The sequence below is a fragment of the Morchella importuna genome (genome assembly GCF_003444635.1).
Source record: "Morchella importuna strain M04M26 chromosome Unknown Morimp01GS018, whole genome shotgun sequence".
Taxonomy (NCBI): Eukaryota; Fungi; Ascomycota; class Pezizomycetes; order Pezizales; family Morchellaceae; genus Morchella; species Morchella importuna.
The window spans coordinates 669565-686006 of NW_025763415.1; the positions used below are offsets into that span (position 1 = coordinate 669565).

At 54.3% G+C, this 16442-nt stretch overlaps 5 protein-coding genes across 5 annotated transcripts; 3 read left to right on the forward strand and 2 right to left on the reverse strand.

Annotated features, from left to right (window-relative positions):
* Nucleotides 1–602: 602 nt before the first annotated feature.
* LAJ45_06342 (uncharacterized protein) lies at nt 603–2322 on the forward strand (the record flags this gene model as incomplete). Its single annotated transcript, XM_046115906.1, has 4 exons — nt 603–1100; nt 1162–1571; nt 1627–1908; nt 1965–2322. The coding sequence occupies 4 exons, from the start codon at nt 603–605 to the stop codon at nt 2320–2322; spliced, it is 1548 nt and encodes a 515-aa protein (XP_045971015.1).
* Nucleotides 2323–3189: 867 nt separating this feature from the next.
* On the forward strand, nt 3190–5708 carry LAJ45_06343 (uncharacterized protein; the record flags this gene model as incomplete). The annotated part of the gene is made up of 2 exons (XM_046115907.1): nt 3190–5041; nt 5101–5708. 2 exons carry the CDS (start codon nt 3190–3192, stop codon nt 5706–5708), a joined length of 2460 nt encoding a protein of 819 aa, XP_045971016.1.
* A 1583-nt stretch (nt 5709–7291) lies between these two features.
* LAJ45_06344 (uncharacterized protein) lies at nt 7292–8971 on the reverse strand (the record flags this gene model as incomplete). Its single annotated transcript, XM_046115908.1, has 1 exon — nt 7292–8971. The coding sequence occupies one exon, from the start codon at nt 8969–8971 to the stop codon at nt 7292–7294; it is 1680 nt and encodes a 559-aa protein (XP_045971017.1).
* Nucleotides 8972–9522: 551 nt separating this feature from the next.
* Nucleotides 9523–12440, reverse strand: LAJ45_06345 (uncharacterized protein; the record flags this gene model as incomplete). The annotated part of the gene is made up of 5 exons (XM_046115909.1): nt 9523–10062; nt 10179–10382; nt 10466–10794; nt 11413–12063; nt 12143–12440. The coding sequence occupies 5 exons, from the start codon at nt 12438–12440 to the stop codon at nt 9523–9525; spliced, it is 2022 nt and encodes a 673-aa protein (XP_045971018.1).
* Nucleotides 12441–13010: 570 nt separating this feature from the next.
* On the forward strand, nt 13011–16159 carry LAJ45_06346 (uncharacterized protein; the record flags this gene model as incomplete). Its single annotated transcript, XM_046115910.1, has 8 exons — nt 13011–13085; nt 13180–13209; nt 13276–13352; nt 13427–13735; nt 13855–13955; nt 14014–15329; nt 15386–15742; nt 15827–16159. The coding sequence occupies 8 exons, from the start codon at nt 13011–13013 to the stop codon at nt 16157–16159; spliced, it is 2598 nt and encodes an 865-aa protein (XP_045971019.1).
* Nucleotides 16160–16442: the final 283 nt, after the last annotated feature.

The window sequence follows — 16442 nt, forward strand, 5'->3', positions numbered from 1 at the left end:
GAGTTTCGCATAGTCGTGATGGGTTATGCGAGTCACGCGCATATTTGAGACTGATATAATGGCAGGGTCCACCCCACGGTGCAGCGGGGTTTGCTGCATGAGCAATACAAAAGCGGTTTAGGGCGGCTTTACCTAGTAAATCACGTCGCACACTGCAGCAGCGCGCAACATGCACAAGCGATATCAGAGAGAAAAAAGAAAAAAAAAAGCGAACGAGGAATTTTTTTTTGCGAAATCTTGGCACTTCCTAGGCTGCTGTGAAAAGTTATTTCAACGCGACTTTTTCCCTCCTCCGCTCATTTCTCCTTCTTCATCACACAAATTCTCACACTCCAAGACTGAAGTTTGCCGCACCGCAATTTGCATCTGAGGGCTTATAATCTCATATCTGAGGGCTCGTTCTGTTCAGTTGGCTTGTTGGCTTCCGAGGGCATAATCATATCAATCAATTTCACAATTGATTTTTGTGGGCACTGAGGGCTTCTTTCTGAGAGACATCTTCTACTGAGGGTTTATTGGCTTTTGTTCCTGTCCCAGTCCCAATCTTCTTCTACACCAAACAATTTCACCTTTTCTTCCTCCCAACTCCCCCCGCAACCACAATGGGTAAATCCACCGTTAAGTCTGCCAACGGCAAGACCTCCAAGAAGGACGCCTCAACCACCGTCAAGGCCGCCGCTACCACTAAACCCATCTCTTCAAAGTCCAAGGATATCGCCAAGAAGGCGAGCGCCGTCGTCGACAAGAAGTCCTCTAAGAAGGACAAAAAGAAGGCCCCCACCCCCGAATCTGACTCTGAGGACGACTCCGATGACTCTCACGACTCGGATGATTCCTCAGAATCCGACTCTGAGGAGGAGACCAAGCCTGCCCCCAAGAAAGTCGACGCTAAGAAGGCCGTAGCTAAGGACGAGTCTTCTGACTCGGAGAGCGATTCTGACAGCGACGAGTCTATGAAGGATGCCCCTGCCGTCGTCGCCAAGGAGGAGTCGGACTCCGACTCCTCTGAGAGCGACTCTGACTCGTCTGAGGATGAGAAGCCCGCTGCCAAGAAGGTAGAAGCTAAGTCTGAGGTGAAGAAAGCAGCTGCTAAGGAATCTGTAAGTTACCAATCCAAATTTTGTCTCCTTAGGATTTATCCTAAACTCCTTTCTTTCCCAGTCCGATTCGTCCGACGACTCCGATTCCGACGACTCCGATTCCGATTCCTCTGACTCTGACTCTGACTCTGACTCTGACTCTGACTCTGAATCTGAATCTGATAAGGCCAAGGCTTCCGACAGCGACTCCGACTCTGACTCGGACAGCGACTCTGACAGCGACTCTGATGATTCTAAGCCAGCCGCCGCCTCCAAGAAGCGCAAGGCCGACACTGAGGCCGAGCCTACCGTCAAGAAGGCTAAGACCGAAAAGCCAGCCGCTGCTGCTGCCGACGAGAACCCCAAGAACCTTTTCGTCGGTTCCCTCTCATGGAGCATTGACGAGGACTGGCTCCGTGGGGAGTTCGAGTCTTTCGGTACCATCTCCGCCGTACGCATTGTCACTGATCGTGCCACCGGCCGCTCCAAGGGGTATGCCTTCCCATTTGTCTACTTAACCTGAACAATTTATTCTAACATAATAAAGATTCGGATACGTTGAGTACGAAGACGCCTCTTCTGCTAAGGCCGCTCTCGAGGCTATGAACGGCAAAGAGCTCGACGGACGTGCCCTTAACATTGACTACTCCACTCCCCGTCCTGAGCAGGCTCCCCGCGAAAACCGCGCCAAGCAGTATGGTGATCAGAAGTCACCTGAGTCTGACACTGTCTTCGTTGCCAACCTTGCCTTCGATGCCGACGAGGAATCAGTTAAGGCTGAGTTCGAGGCCTTCGGTAACATCATCGGTCTTAGGATCCCTACCGACCCGTAAGAACGCCTACAATGCCTTTGTATTTATGTATATTGATACTAACTATATTCAGTGAAACTGGTAACCGCAAGGGCTTCGGGTACATCCAGTACGATTCTATTGACTCCTCTCGTGAGGCTGTCGAGAAGATGAACGGCGCTTTCATTGCCGGACGTGCTATCCGCACTGATTTCTCCACTCCCCGTGACCCCTCCTCCGGAGGTGGCCGTGGTGGTCGCGATGGTGGTCGCGGTGGATTCCGTGGCGGCCGTGGTGGTGGTGACCGTGGTGACCGTGGTGGCCGTGGTGGCCGTGGTGGCGGGTTCCGTGGCGGCCGTGGCGGTGGTGACCGTGGTGGCCGCGGTGGTGGTGCCAGCCGCAACCGTGGTGGATTCGGTGACTTTGCCGGGTCAAAGAAGAAGTTTGATTAAATGCTACTGATTGATGATGCAAAAAAATGGGATGATGGCAGTGCGGGTTTCTTGGCTTGATATGATTGATGCCTATTACTTAATAACTCTTACTACTGGGGGCTTGTGAGAATTTGTGTATGCATCTGTGGGCATATATTCTTGAGGGTTTCTTGGTTCCATCCTGGATAAGCGTGTACGATATATGGCTAGCTACAAAAAGTTTTTCTGTTTTCTTGGGTCTAATTTTTTGTGTATTACTTTTTTTCTTGATCCATTTGCGGTCTTAAGCCTGTTTGGGTAGGATTTTGCAATTTTAGCTGTTCTGAGGACAGTTTAGTGGTGTACATAGAATCATGAATAGGGATAATATTCATATCATCCAAATTACTTTTCATGCATGGCTTGAAGTTTTGGGTTGATAGATTATTAAATTAGTGGTCAATCTACCCTTATAATACTGATGAAACTGGCTATCCACTCCAGAGCTTTCTCCTAAAGTGCCAGCGCCATTGAAGAGGACTGGTATTCCCCCTCGCTCCCCTTGTTCACCCTACCCTGGCCTGACCTGCATTTGTTTCGAACGCATGGACGCAGTTCGATGTTTCGGTAATAACTGAGGTAGGCCGAGAAATATTCATAACCCCCTCTGGGACTACATATATCAACTAGCTGTTACCCGCTTCGGGCCCCGGCTGAGAGCTTATTTATTGACAACACCCACAACCCATTCAGGGAGCCCATCATCTTCATGATCATCCTTTGATAGAGCTACAATATAGAACACACCTAGTAGACCTTGCAAAGTGGCTTTGTGTTAAGCTATTGACGGACTGACGAAACCTGTTACCGCTCAAAGCTTCTCTTTCTCAACAACCGCCTGTCTCAATGAACTGGACTGGTGGTAGTCGAGCTCGAAACGGTAAACCATCTTCCGACACAGCCCGCATTCAAAAAAGTTACTTTGCCAAAGTCCGTGCCAAAAACTCGACCCCTCTCGCCCATGCAGCGCTATCTTTTGCTTTTGCTGGGGATGGCACGTCAGTTTCTGGGGGTCGAAGGAAAGCCCGCGTTCCAGAGCTCGATATTATCCTAACCCAGGAATCACAAAAGAAAAGAAAGGCCTGTGATATATCCCACGACCTGATGCCATTTGAAGAATTAGTCGAAGAGGCAGACAAATCAACTGAAAATAGGACTCATAGAAGCAGTGATATAAAGACAAAGAAACAACGTTTGTTAGAAAAAGATAGCTGGGTTTGTACAACACTGGCACGGCCACTTGTCTTGAGGAGCAAACAATCGGCGGTGAATGTGCGTCCCCAGGAAAGGGCTACACCTGAGATCTTGAGAAATCCTGAGCTATTTCTAGATCCTATTAATCAAGCAGGCATTGGAGATGGTCATGAAGGCCGGTCCGATGGGCCCAACTACCCTCGTTATCCCTCACTTGAGAGAGGATCTGTTGACCGAGGTAGTGAGCATAGGGGATTCAACGGTGGTGTCTTCCGCAATCTCAGTGATGGGGGATTCGTTCAGATTGGTGGTGAGAGCACCCAGTTTGGAGGGAGCAACCCAGAACAGCATGGATTATCAGGAAGGGAAATGTCAGATATTTCTGAGGAAACAATGCTATTTGATATTGAAGGGCGCCAGGAAGAGAATTCTCCACCCATGCTCCTGAAGGGTTCCAATCTGTTCGGCAAAAAGCATGATGTCGAAAATTTCAGGAGGCTTCCGGAGGATATTGGATTTAATTTGAATGATTGGAGAGTCAATCGAGATACGCAAATAAACGGTGGCTACCCATCTTCACCGTTGGCCCCGTATTCACAGGTCCCTCGAGAGTGGGGGTTGTCGCCTCCGGCCCCGGTCAATAAATTTGTTTCCACAGGCCAGGAAAAGGGAAGGGACATAATTGAAGAAATTGATGAAGTGGCTGCAGATACATGGACTAGCAGTCCATTTGAGGTCTTGCCAGCTAAACCCGTCCAGTCCCGAGTCATGCTCTCTAGACTTACCCAAATCACTCATAATGATCATGCTCAAGAAAGCTCCAGAGTTAAAAAACGAACGAGTAGAGAACACTTGTCGAATGATAGATTTACTCATAGAAACAACTTCTTAGACCGTCTAATTCAGGAAGATGTCCAGCAAATGCAGAATCAGTCTTTAATTGCGTGTGCATCCTCTGGAAGTTCATCTGCTGGTGAGGATGAAGGTGAAGAATGGATGCTGGGCTCAAATATTTCCCCTAGACCATCTCAAGGGGGCAAAGCCATTGATTCAATACCTACAGGCGAGGCTCAAGGTGGATGGGAAATGTTTTTGAAGGACCACACAGTCAATGAAGAAGAAGATATAGTGGATGAACATCAGGAGTTAAACCAGCCGTACCCGCAAAAGCATTCGACAGAGTTTGACACTCTAGAGGAACATCCAGAGCGCGAAAACCTAGAAGGAATTTCTCCTCAGATTGCCGGTGGTAAGCGCGATGGAAACGTCGAGGGCCAGGAAAATCAATCACAGGATTTTATCAGAAAGTTAAATTTAGAATATAGAGATGCGTCGGAAGTGCCTCTGGACGATAGACCAGTGAAGGCTCCTCCTTTGGTAAGTGATGGAGACAAGGAAGAAAACTGGAGAGAATTTCTTAGGTCTCCACAAGCTCAGCCGGGAGACAATCACAGTACGGAGGCGAAGGAAACCGTTGACCAGGAAGTTACCATAGAGAAACCTGGTAATACTCTCCCCGAAACCAATATCAGGCCGAAGTACCAACTAAGTGTTCTGCCACAGTAGATACAATACTCAATGAGGAGAAGGAGCCAGAAAGGACCCTAGAATTCGACAAAGATGAGGATAATGCTTGGAGGGCATTCGTATTTGCTGGCCTCGATGACGAAGTCGAGCCAGAACTTGAACCGCCTAGACCACCAGAGCCAATTCGCCGGCGCACAACAATGCCGCTCAAATCATCCTTGAAGCCTCCAAAAGTTATGTTGCCCTCTAGATCGGATCTGGAACCTGAACTCCCGACCAACTATAGTCCGAAAGAAAACACCTACGCCCCTTCAATGGCTGGCGCTACTGTGGGATCGGGGTCGGGCCCCAGCTCAGAAGATACTAGTTCAGCAGCTGGTAGCTCCCCTATTGCTCAAAGGACGTCAAAGTTCTTCAATTCCGGACATAATATCGCTTCTTCGCCTCCTGCAGTTCCAGCAGGAACTGCGTCTACAAGGTCAAGGAGCATACTTCCGATCGGCTGGAGGGGACAGGGTAATTTGTACTCGAGAAGTCAGCAGAAAACTTCAAAAAGGGAGAGGAGTGTTCAAAAAGATCAGATACAGAATCATGGTCAAAAAAAGGCTGCGGAAGAGGAAATTGAGGATATTGAGGATTGGTAGAAGCTATGCTTGCTCCAGGGTGATGTTTTGTCGGGCTATGATATGCAAAGGGGGATTATTTATGCTCATAGTATAGCCTGGTTATTACTAGAACTTATTTAGCATTAAGAAAAGATTAATCTATTGCTGTATGCCAAAACATACTATTATGTCGATAGATTTACTAGCTCTCACCCTTTAACAGCTTACAGCCTAGTTGTCCATTACTACATCCTAGTCAGCCGTGGTGAAATGGTCTTGATCATAGGCCATCACTCGCGTGATTTCTCCCACCCCCTCTCACATATCTCTATCTGCTATAGCTTCAGAACTCCCAGACTTAGTCTACCGGAGAATCCAAAATATTTAGCATTACCTCGTAAGTATAACGAATCAGTGCCATCATCCAGTAAAACCACGAGCCCACCGTAGAGCCAAAGCCGATGATAGCTTCATGGGTCATCACTCGGCCTTGTGATACTGAAGTCCTGGACCTATGCGCGGAATCCAGATTCGAAATAGATTCGAAACTCATGATAATGTGTTAGTCCTATCTGCAAAGTGTAAATGGGCGAGATGGCATTGGGGGTACATGGATGGTGGGTATACATGTAAATAGCTACGCGCCCGATTGCCACATAAAATACCAACAGGCCCTATTTTCAGGTGAGTATAAGGTGTAGCAGAAGCACCTAGAAATATGTGCTATGTAGTAAGGACCAGATGAGTCAAAATGCACTTAGGTTTTCAGGACAGTGTGTGGAAGTAGAAATATCATGCGGAGACTCCGAGTCTGGTCATGAAATATCACTCGGTGCGCTAGTCCCGAGAGAACGCGGCCGTTGCCACCGCCTCCTCTAAGTCTGCTCTGTGAGTGTTTGGAGTTGTTGGATGTGTGACTTTTAAGAAGGTAAAGTTACAGTGTGGAATATATTGGTGGAGGACACGTTGGCAAGAGAACTCGCTCTTAGCAATGTGTCCTCCTAGAGCCCTACTATAAAATGGATTGTATCAGCTCTAGTAGACATTGATAATAATATAACTGAAGCTCTAATACAGCTAATACTTGAGACCGACATTCATCCCGTCACACTTCAACAAGGCCTAATAGTGTGCACTTCGAGGTGAAGAGAGGATGTATCCATTGGCCTCTACCTCGAATTACTCGAAGTTCCCCAAGGTTTTGGATTGGGCTAACAACAATCATGTTGTTATTTGAAAAAAGATGCTAGGAATAATGTTTTGATGGACAGAAACTGAGGTACCTTCATCCCCATATGTCCTGAGCACCTAGTCCTATTCAAGAGAGAGTATTGACTTCTTGAAAACCCAAGTCTACTCAAGGCGAGCAGAGGATTGTAGTGTATTGAGACGTTTCGTAGGAGTATACCTCGACGAATATATATATATACCGAGGTAAGGCATAAGGGCGCCTCAACCTCTGGACCACATTGGATAGGATATCAAGACCTGTTTTTCTGCTTCATTTCTATTTATTGGAGCTATGACTGCGTCTTGCAGCTGATGGTTTTGGCAAGGGAACTAACTATAAAACTATTTACAAAAACGGGAAGGGAAAAAAAGCATGCTATCTATGCTATCTATTAGGCATCGACCTCCATCCCATCGCTTTCCTTCTTTGCCTCCTCATCCTCGTCTTCTTCCGCCTTGGGCGCCTCTTCTGCCTTTTCTCCACCAGCTTCCTTCGCCTTCCTCGCCTCCTTCTCCATCTTTTTCATCTGTCTCTTCGACACCTTCGGCGTCTGCTTCTCGCCCGTCCACTTCCACATCTCACCCGGCCCCACAACCGGCGCATCCACCAGCCCCCTCGTGGTAGACCGCACCGTCTCCGCCGCCGCCCTCTCGTCCTCCTCAGTCCACTCCCTCGGCAGTACCGCAAATACCAGATAGCTGGTATGCGTCTTAATCTCCTGCTCACCCCTCGTGACCAATCGCCCCTCCGTAATTCCCTCCATATCCATCTCCCGCGACGCCGCCTCCTCAGCATTTACCCCCTCGCCATGGAGATCCTGCTCCTGCCGCCGCACACGGTAGTCGTTCATCCACTGCAGGCGCTTCAGTGCCTCGTCGACGTTCCGGGGTCCTGCGCCGTCGGTGTAGCTCTTACGCTGGGCTCGACGCACCTCGAGGTGCCGGTGCTGGATCTCGTACATCTCGACCTCGACCCAGCCTAGCTTCCGCAGCACTGACACCGTGCGCGTCACCTGCTCGATACAGGGCGAGAACGTACATATGCGGACGGTCTCCGTCATCGACAGCGCCGACGGGATCGCGGGATTCGTCGTCTCCGGTGCAGGCGTAGTCGGCTCCGTGACCGGTCCCGGAGACGGCGTCGGCGTGAGCCCCGTCCGTGTAGGGAGCGGCGGCGTAGCATGCATCCGTCTCGTCAGATGCGGCAGCGCCAGCCATGGCGCCGGCAGATCCAGAAAGATAGCCGTAGCACCAGGGCTCACCCCGTTGCCGTCGCCAACGAGGAACCCGTCTTTACACACGTCCCTGTGCACGATGTCGACCAGGCCGTCGAGGCCATGGCGGCCAATCTCGTCGCGCAGCTTCTCAACCCGCTCTTCATGGTACTCGAAGCTCCACACGCGGCCCTTGCGGCCCTTGCTGATGTTCCCGCCATCCTCACGCCCGTCGGGGTAGCCGCCGTAGACGGCGCGGACGGCGGCGTGTGTGAAAGAGCCGCTGCCGGCACCGGCCTCGAGAATCACGCTACCGGGGCGCACGCACAGCTTGTGCAGAACGAAGGCGCTGTCGGGGGTGTAGACGACCTGCGTGCGGTGGGGGAGGGAGGTTGTCCATAGCTCTGCGGTGGGGGCGAGGATATGCAGGAAGCCGCTGTCGGTGGGTACGCCGCTGCGCTTGCGCTTGTGGCCAGGTCCGGTGGCGCGCACTTGGGAACCGTAGGGGATGTTGGTGAGCGTGTCGTGGGGGAAGTCGCCGAAGCGGGTGTTGAGGATGCCGTCTGCTGAGCGGGCGCCGGAGCGGGAGGAGCGTTCGGCGGTGGTGGTGGAGGCGGAGGGGGTGGAAGTGGACGGCGCGAAGGAGACGGGGATGAGCAGGTCGCGCTTGAGGTGGATTATGGACGGGCAGGAGGAGGTGCCGATCAGAGGGGGAGGCGCGAGGAACGGCGAAGGCTCGGGCAGGAGGGGGGCCATCACTTCAGCAGTAGCAGTAGTAGCAGCAGTAGTAATACCTGTAGATAGACTTGTAGACGCTGTAGATGCAGCTGATATTGGCTCTGGATCTGACTCGGCCATGGTGGTGTTGAGGTTGTGGGAATTGGAGATGTTCGGAGTGTTCGGAGGTGAGTTGAGTCGAGTCTTCTTCACCTTTCGCACTGAAAAAGTTGAATGCGACACACAGAGGAGGCTAACTCTAAAGAGGGCAGGGTAACTCGCTGCCTGTCCAGGGTTTAACCAACGAGTAATTGTAATACCGGGGGATTTGCATCAGGGACTGATGGAGAGAAGTGGCTGTGGCGGCTGTGGGGAAAGTAATTGGGCTGAGTTCTCTTTTTTGGCTTTGGCATTCAAATGAGCGGTCTCTTGGTGTTGGTGGGGAATGATCTTTTTTTAGGAGAATGTGGCATCGAGTGATATTCTGTGATGTGAGCAGGAGTTGGATACTGACGGTAACCTACAATATACGAAGAGTCAAAAATACCTCTTCATGCATCCATTTAAGCTGCAGCGTTCTTTACCTGATAAAAACTACATGTAACTATACTAGCTATACGCACATGTATGTATGTATATGTACCCACTCCTCTAATCTACGCTCCACATATATATCCTACACTCATACCACTCTACCTCTTCAAAGCCTCTGCCCTCTCCTTATGCCACTCCGGCACCACTGCCCTCACCCACACTTCCTTTCCCTCCTCCCCCACCACAAACTGGTCCCCACTCCTCCACTCACGCTCACCCCCATCATCCTCCCCCCTCGTCATAACCCCCAACCTGCACAGCGCCAGCCCCACATTCCCCACCTGCCCCAGCACGACCCCAGGCGCCCTCGCCCTCCTCCCCACCCTCCTCACCGCCGCCCCCACCTCCACCCCCGGAACCTCCATACTCGGATCATACACCACCCTCCCCTCCCCCTCCTCGTCTGCGGGGAAAGGAACAGGACTGAACTGAACAGGCAGCACCCGCCGCCGCACAACGCCGGTGTGGTACGTGCGGATCGTCAGCTCCTGCCCAACGTAGCACCCCTTGCGGTAGTCAATGGCGCCCATATAGTCCAGACAGCTCTGCTGCGGCAGCGCCGCCTCCGCCGGCAGCTCCACCGACCCCTCTGGCACGCCGCGGAGGTAGCGGCGCAGCTTGTAGTGGGTGGGGTCTGCCTGTGGGAGGCCGGTTGATGCTGCGTCTGTGGGGGCGGCGAGGAGGCGGTGGCCGAAGGCGGGGGCGCGGGTGTCGGTGATGTGGATGCTGCTGCTGCTGGGGAAGGGGGGGCTACGGGGTGGAAGAGGGTGGTGTCGTCCCAGACGGCCCAGACGGAGAGTGTGGAGGGGGCTACGGGGGAGAGGGTGATTTTGCTGCGGAGCTTGCGGCGCTGCAGGGTGGTGAGGAGGTGCGGCGCGGTGGGGGCGGAGAGCTCGATGAGGTAGCGGGGCTCGTGGGTGGGGGTGGGGTAGATGAATGCGTCGGAGATCATGCGGCCCTGTGATTCCCTCTCTTCCCCGTTAGTCGGTCAGGTGCCCCGGGGGAGAAGGGAAGGGAAGGGAAGGGAAGGGGAGAACGGACCTGCGAGTTCAGGAAGCACGAGTATGTGCCATTCCCGTCTGGCGGCGGGACCTGCGATGTTACGAGGCCCTGCAGGAATTTCGGTGCGTCGGGGCCGGCGACGGAGATGAGGGCGCGGTCGGGGAGGAGGGCGATTCCTTTTGCTGGCGGCGGCGCGGGGGGGGGGTGGGTGCTGTAGGTGCGGCGGCGGCGGAGGAGAGGGCGTCGGAGGAGGAGGAGGGGCGGTCGGAGGAGGGTCATGGTTGGGTTGGGTGTTTTTGAGATGGGCGGGGTGAGGGATGAGGGTGAGGGATGAGGGATGACGTTGGTGGGGGTGCTGGGGTGCTTGGCTGCACGGCTGATTAATGTTGCGGGTGGTGGAGTGGGGATTTTGGAGTTCTTCTACTCTAACAAGTGCTACTAACACAAGAGAGAAAGAAAATATCGAGATTTATTAGCCCCTGCAATTTGCAAAACTCACAATTGCTTTTAGCGCAGTTATGCTATGTAATTCACGAATTATAAATGGTTGTTAGTTTCGGTAAAGCCTTATATTTGGTTATTCCTCCCGTTCACGGATCGCGCCGGCGTGTATATATATATCTCTTGACTTCAAGATAGTGGCTATAATTGTTGAAGGCAGAGCTACAGACTGCGAAGTAGAGCATAACATGCCTGTACCTACATGTACGTAGTAATGAATTGCCTCAATGGCTGTTGTTGTGTTTTACGTACGTGTAGCTTTACCTTCCTACATAGGAGGAATGGAGAGCCTTTGAGTTCTCCGTGGAATGACTCTTGGGAGGGCCGTACGGGCTGAAGGGTTCTCAACTTTAAATGATCCTAAAACAGTTTATAGAGAAGAGGCCAAGAAGGTTTCAAGAATGGACTATTCTATAACTAGGTATCTACAAAAAGACAAAAGAAACGCAAGAAAGCTCTAATTGACCCCCCACCATCACCCCTACCTCCTCTTCTTCCCCTTACCCCCTTCCCCTTCCCCCCCATCCCCTTCCCACTCTTCCCACTCTTCCCACCCCCCTTCCCCTCCCCCCTCCCCTCAATATCCATCACATCCCTCCTACTCAGCACCAACGTCCCATTCCTAAACTTCCCCACACTCGGCCCAAACGCCCCCCTCTCCCTCCTCTTCCCCTCCCCCCCCTTTTTCTTCACCCTCACCTCCCTCTCCAGCACGATCCCCGCCTCCCGCGCCTCCCGCCGCCGCTTCTCCTCCTTCGCCCTGCGCGACTTCTCCATCCACACCCGGGCCGCCATCGGCATCTTGTGCTTCGTCAGGTCCCTCCCGCCCAGCGCCTGCACGCGCGCCTCGATCGCTTTGAGCCGGTTCTTGCCTGTGGCTTCGAGGTTCGCGTCGAGCAGGTGGGATTCGCGGAGGAGGCGCTGGAGGGCCAGGTCGTTTTGGAGGTGGTGCGCTTCGGTGGTGGTGTCTTCTTCGTCGGATTCGTCGGGTTTGGAGGGGGCGGTGGTGGGGGGGGAGGGCGCGCGGAGGGCGGGCGGTTTGGTGGAGATGAAGGGCTTGAGGATGCTTTTGGGGAGCTTGGCGGTTTTGAGCAGGGGGTCGCTGGCGGTGAAGTGGATTACTTCTGGCGCTGGTGCTGCGGTGCGGAGTGTTAGTGCTGTTTGTAGTGTAGATAGTGCAGAGATGTAGAGAAAGAGAGGGAGGGAAAAACGAACCTGTGAGCTTCTTATCTTCTTCTTCCGAGAGGCCCTCCCACTCACTCCCACTCCCACTGCCACTATCATCATCATCACCTTCTTCAATCACCCCAGTCTTCGCCTTCTTCTTCTTCCCCGAGTCCTTCTTGGCAGCCTTGGATTTTTTGGCACCCTTCACCTCCGGCAGCGGCGCAAACTGGCTCTCAAAGTGCCGCCGCAGGATCTCCATTGCGTCGGGGCCATTGTCACTGGATTCGGTGTCTTCTGTGTCCTTTTTGGGGGCGGTGCGTTTTCGCTTTTTGACGATTTCAGGCATTGTGGTGGTGGTGGTGGTGGTGGTGGTGGGGTTGCGAGTTGTGGGTTTTGATAGGTCCTGGGTTTCGAGGTTTTTAGTTTTGGGTTTTGCGGTGGTTGGCTTAGCTTGGCTTGGCTTGAGGCTCTGTGGTGGAGGGAGGGGAGGGGAGGTTACACAGGCAGGGGTAGAGAGAGTATCGAGTCGGAGGTGCAAGAGGCGGGCGTGTGGGGTTTTGGAGTAGCGATGATCCGTTTAAGAGTTGTGCGGTGATCATAGCTAAGAGTTATGCTTGTACTGTCAGTAATTTCACGCTTGCGGGATTGAGAAATCTGACTATCCCCAATGATGCACAACATAAAACTACATGTACTCTACATGTACTAGAGCCGTCGAGAATCTTCATTCCAGCACAAGAGCCTCGGTCCTCAAGCCTTAACGTCCCCGGCTCCCAACTGAAGACTGAAGACATCCATCCCACTTCCCCAATCGGGCCTGGTGGCTGGGTTCTGCGTTGACCGCCCGCGCGACCTCTCGAAAACAACTGGCGACGACGCCACAGACAGACAGAGCTACAGACAACAGACAGACAACATGGCCGCGACACCGGCAAAGGTGAAGAAGCTGGCGGACCAGCTGATTACCTGCATCACCGGCCTGACGCCCGAGGTGTGCTCTCTCTCCCCCTCTCCCTCTCTCCAGTTGGAGGTGAAGGACTGGCTGGAATTAGTTGTGTTTGTATTGACTGCGGCGAATGGTGTAGGAAGATCCCGCCAACTTTGGCCTCTGCCGTGTAGGTCCTTCCCATGCCATCTACCAAGAGGACCCCCAACTGACAGTGGGGTATTGGTATCTATAGGAATTCGCCCTCCGCAGCTTCAAGGGCTACAAGTTCGGGCGCACAAACCAGTTTGACGTAAACTCCAAGCTCTCCGGGTACCCCCCCCCCCCCCCCACCTCCCCCTCCAAGGCAAGCTCCCCAGAAGCTAACTACCACATGCCCCCCGCAGTCTCGAAGAGAAATTGCGAATCTACAACCGCGACGACATCGCCGACGCCCTACGGTCCCGCCTCAATGAGCTCCCCGTCTCGACCTTCACGCCCGAGCTACTCTCGCTCTTCCTCACGCTCTCCGACCGGCCGCTGGAGAACGCACACCTGGATGATCTGGATGCGCTGATCCGGCATGACCAGGGGCCAAAGGGGCTGACGTGGGCGGACATCATCGCGGAGGAGCCCTTGGAGGGGGAGATCTGGAAGGATGTGGATTTTGGCGCGGAGAGCAGCGATGAGTGGTCGGAGGAGGGGGAGGATGATGTGTGGGAGCGGAGGGAGGCGGAGGGGGGGAGGGGAGGAAGAGGAAGGGGAGGTGGGCGGAGGAGGAGGGGGAGGGAGGGAGGGGGGCGAGTGTGGAGGGGTTTGTGCTGAAGGGGGATAGGGAGGGGTTGGAGGCGCTCAAGAAGGCGCAGTATTGGGATGTGAAGCACAGGGTGAGGCCAATAGAAGAGGAGATTGACGTTTCGTTGGGCGCTGGTGGAGGTGGTTTGTCCTGCAACCTTGTCCGGTGTATTGAGTTTGTGCTTATGGGATTGCGCAGTGGAAAACATATCAATCATCTCCGAAGTCCAGGCTGTCCGTGAAGTCCTCTTCATGCTCCTCGGCCACCCGTGCGTCCTCTTCCAAAGCCTCAATGGCATAGTCTCAGTCGAGACTCCCGCGCTGTCTACGCAGTTTGCACTCCGGCATACGTCCTTACTCGCCTTCAAAGCACTTCTCAACTGGTATGGCGAGAAGGGCACACATCTCAATCGCATCCGCTACTTTACATCAATCCGCAACATCCACGTTTCACCAGAACAACAAACCTTCACTTCCGCTGTCACCGAGAAGCTCTTCCTCCTCGACCAGCGCCTCATCGAGATCGAGCAACGCTTCGTCGGAAATGCCACCACCAACCAGATCGCCTCCCTCCTCTCCCTCCAGTCCGAGCTCGAACCTCTCCTCCACCCCTACATCCTCCTCTCCAACATAATAGGCGCCATAACCAACCCCCGCACGCCCATCCCGCAAACCACCCTCGCCACCCTCCACCTCGAGCACCTCTTCACCTCCGCCTGCACCCTCCAATCCACCGGCGACCACCAAACCTTCACCTTCATGACCTCCCTCTTCTTCACCAGCCTACAGACCTACCTCCGCCCCATCCGCGCCTGGATGGAGCGCGGCGAGCTCCGCCCCTCCGAGATCTTCCTCGTCTCACAGACCCTCACGCCCGACCAAGTCGAGCCCGGCGGGCTCTGGCACGACCAATTCGCCCTCCGCACCGACCCGGCCACGGGCGCCCTACAGGCGCCCCGCTTCGTCCACGCCGCCGCAGCCCGCATCTTCATCACCGGCAAGAGCGTCGTGTTCCTGCAGCGCCTGGCCGAGCACCACCTACCGACCGCCATGCTCTCCACCGACGCCGCCAACGCCGCGCAGGACGCAGAGCTCACCGTACCCGACAGCGGTGGCGGCAGCGACTCGCTCGCGCCGTTCCAGGACACGTTCGCGGCGGCGTTCTCGGCGTGGATCGGCGCGCGGCACCACAGCGTGTCGTCGCGGCTGCGCGACATCCTGTACCGCGACTGCGGGCTGTGGCGGAGCCTGGATGCGCTGGACTGCGTGTATCTGTGCCGCGACGGGCACCGGTTCGATGTGCTGGCCGGGGCCGTGTTTGAGAAGATTGATAAGGGCGTGGAGAACTGGGGGGACCGGTTCTTGCTGACGGAGATGGTGCAGGGCGTGTTTGCGGGGGTGGGGTGTGTGGAGGGGGGCAGGCTGAGGATGAGGGGGAGGATGCAGGCGGGAGTGACGGTGAGGGAGGGGAGGAAGAGCGTGAAGATGTTGAAGGGGGTGGAGGTGGACTATGCGGTAAATCCTTCTAACGATACTACCCTTTTAAGGCATGAGACTAATGGTGTATGTAGCTGCCATGGCCAATCATGAACGTCATCAACAAGCAAGCCCTCGAAGCCTACAAATCCGTCTTCACCCTCCTGCTACAAATCCGGCGGGCCCAACACGCACTCAAGCGCCTCACCACCCTCAAGATCCTCACCACCCTCAAGCGCGGCTCCGGCGAAGGCGCACTCTACTACTCGCTCAAGCACCGCCTCCTCTGGTTCACCAACACCCTCTACTACTACCTCACGGACCTCGTGCTCCTCCCACAGACGGCACAGATGCGCGCAAAGATGGCCAAAGCCCTCGACGTCGACGGAATGGTCGGCGTGCATGCGGAGTTCGTAAACAGGATCAGGGAGCAGTGTCTTTTGGGGCCGAAGGTATGTTTGTAGTCACTCACCACCTGTCACTCGGGCACTCGGTTACTCCTCGGGGTTAGAAGGTTATAGTACTAACGAATGCAGCTGGCACCAATCCACCAGACCATCATCACGCTACTGGACCTCTCGCTCGCCTTCGCCGACGCGCAGACCTCCCGCGCCGCGCGGCTGCTTTCGCACTCCAGCGAGGACCTGTCCATGCACGACATCCCCCCTCCGCGGCGGCGCCCCGGCCCTGCCACCTCCTCTTCCTCTTCCGACGACGACGACGACGACGGCGAGGGAGAAGGGGAAGGGGAGGAGGATGATGGTGATGGTGATGGTGATGGTGATGAGACGAGCCACCAGGACGAGGGGGGCATAAGCGGCGCATGGTGGCGGCGAGCGTGCGGTTTAATGCGATGCTGGACTTTGTGAAGGCCGGGCTGCGGGGCGTGGCGAGGGCGGGGGTGATGCCGCATTTGGAGACGTTGGCGGAGGGGTTGGATGGCGTGGGGTGGGAGGGGCGGTATGGATAGTTAGGGTGGTGAGATGGGCGGGTGGAAAGAAGGGGGGGGGGGGTAGTGGGTAGTGGGTAGTTTAGTTGGGATAATTTTTATTTGTGCGTTTTTTTTTTCGTAGAGGATAGGATGGGTTAGAGCTGTGTTTTGGTGTATGGAGATCTCTATGGTGCGGATATCATTACTCGGGAAAGCTTGTT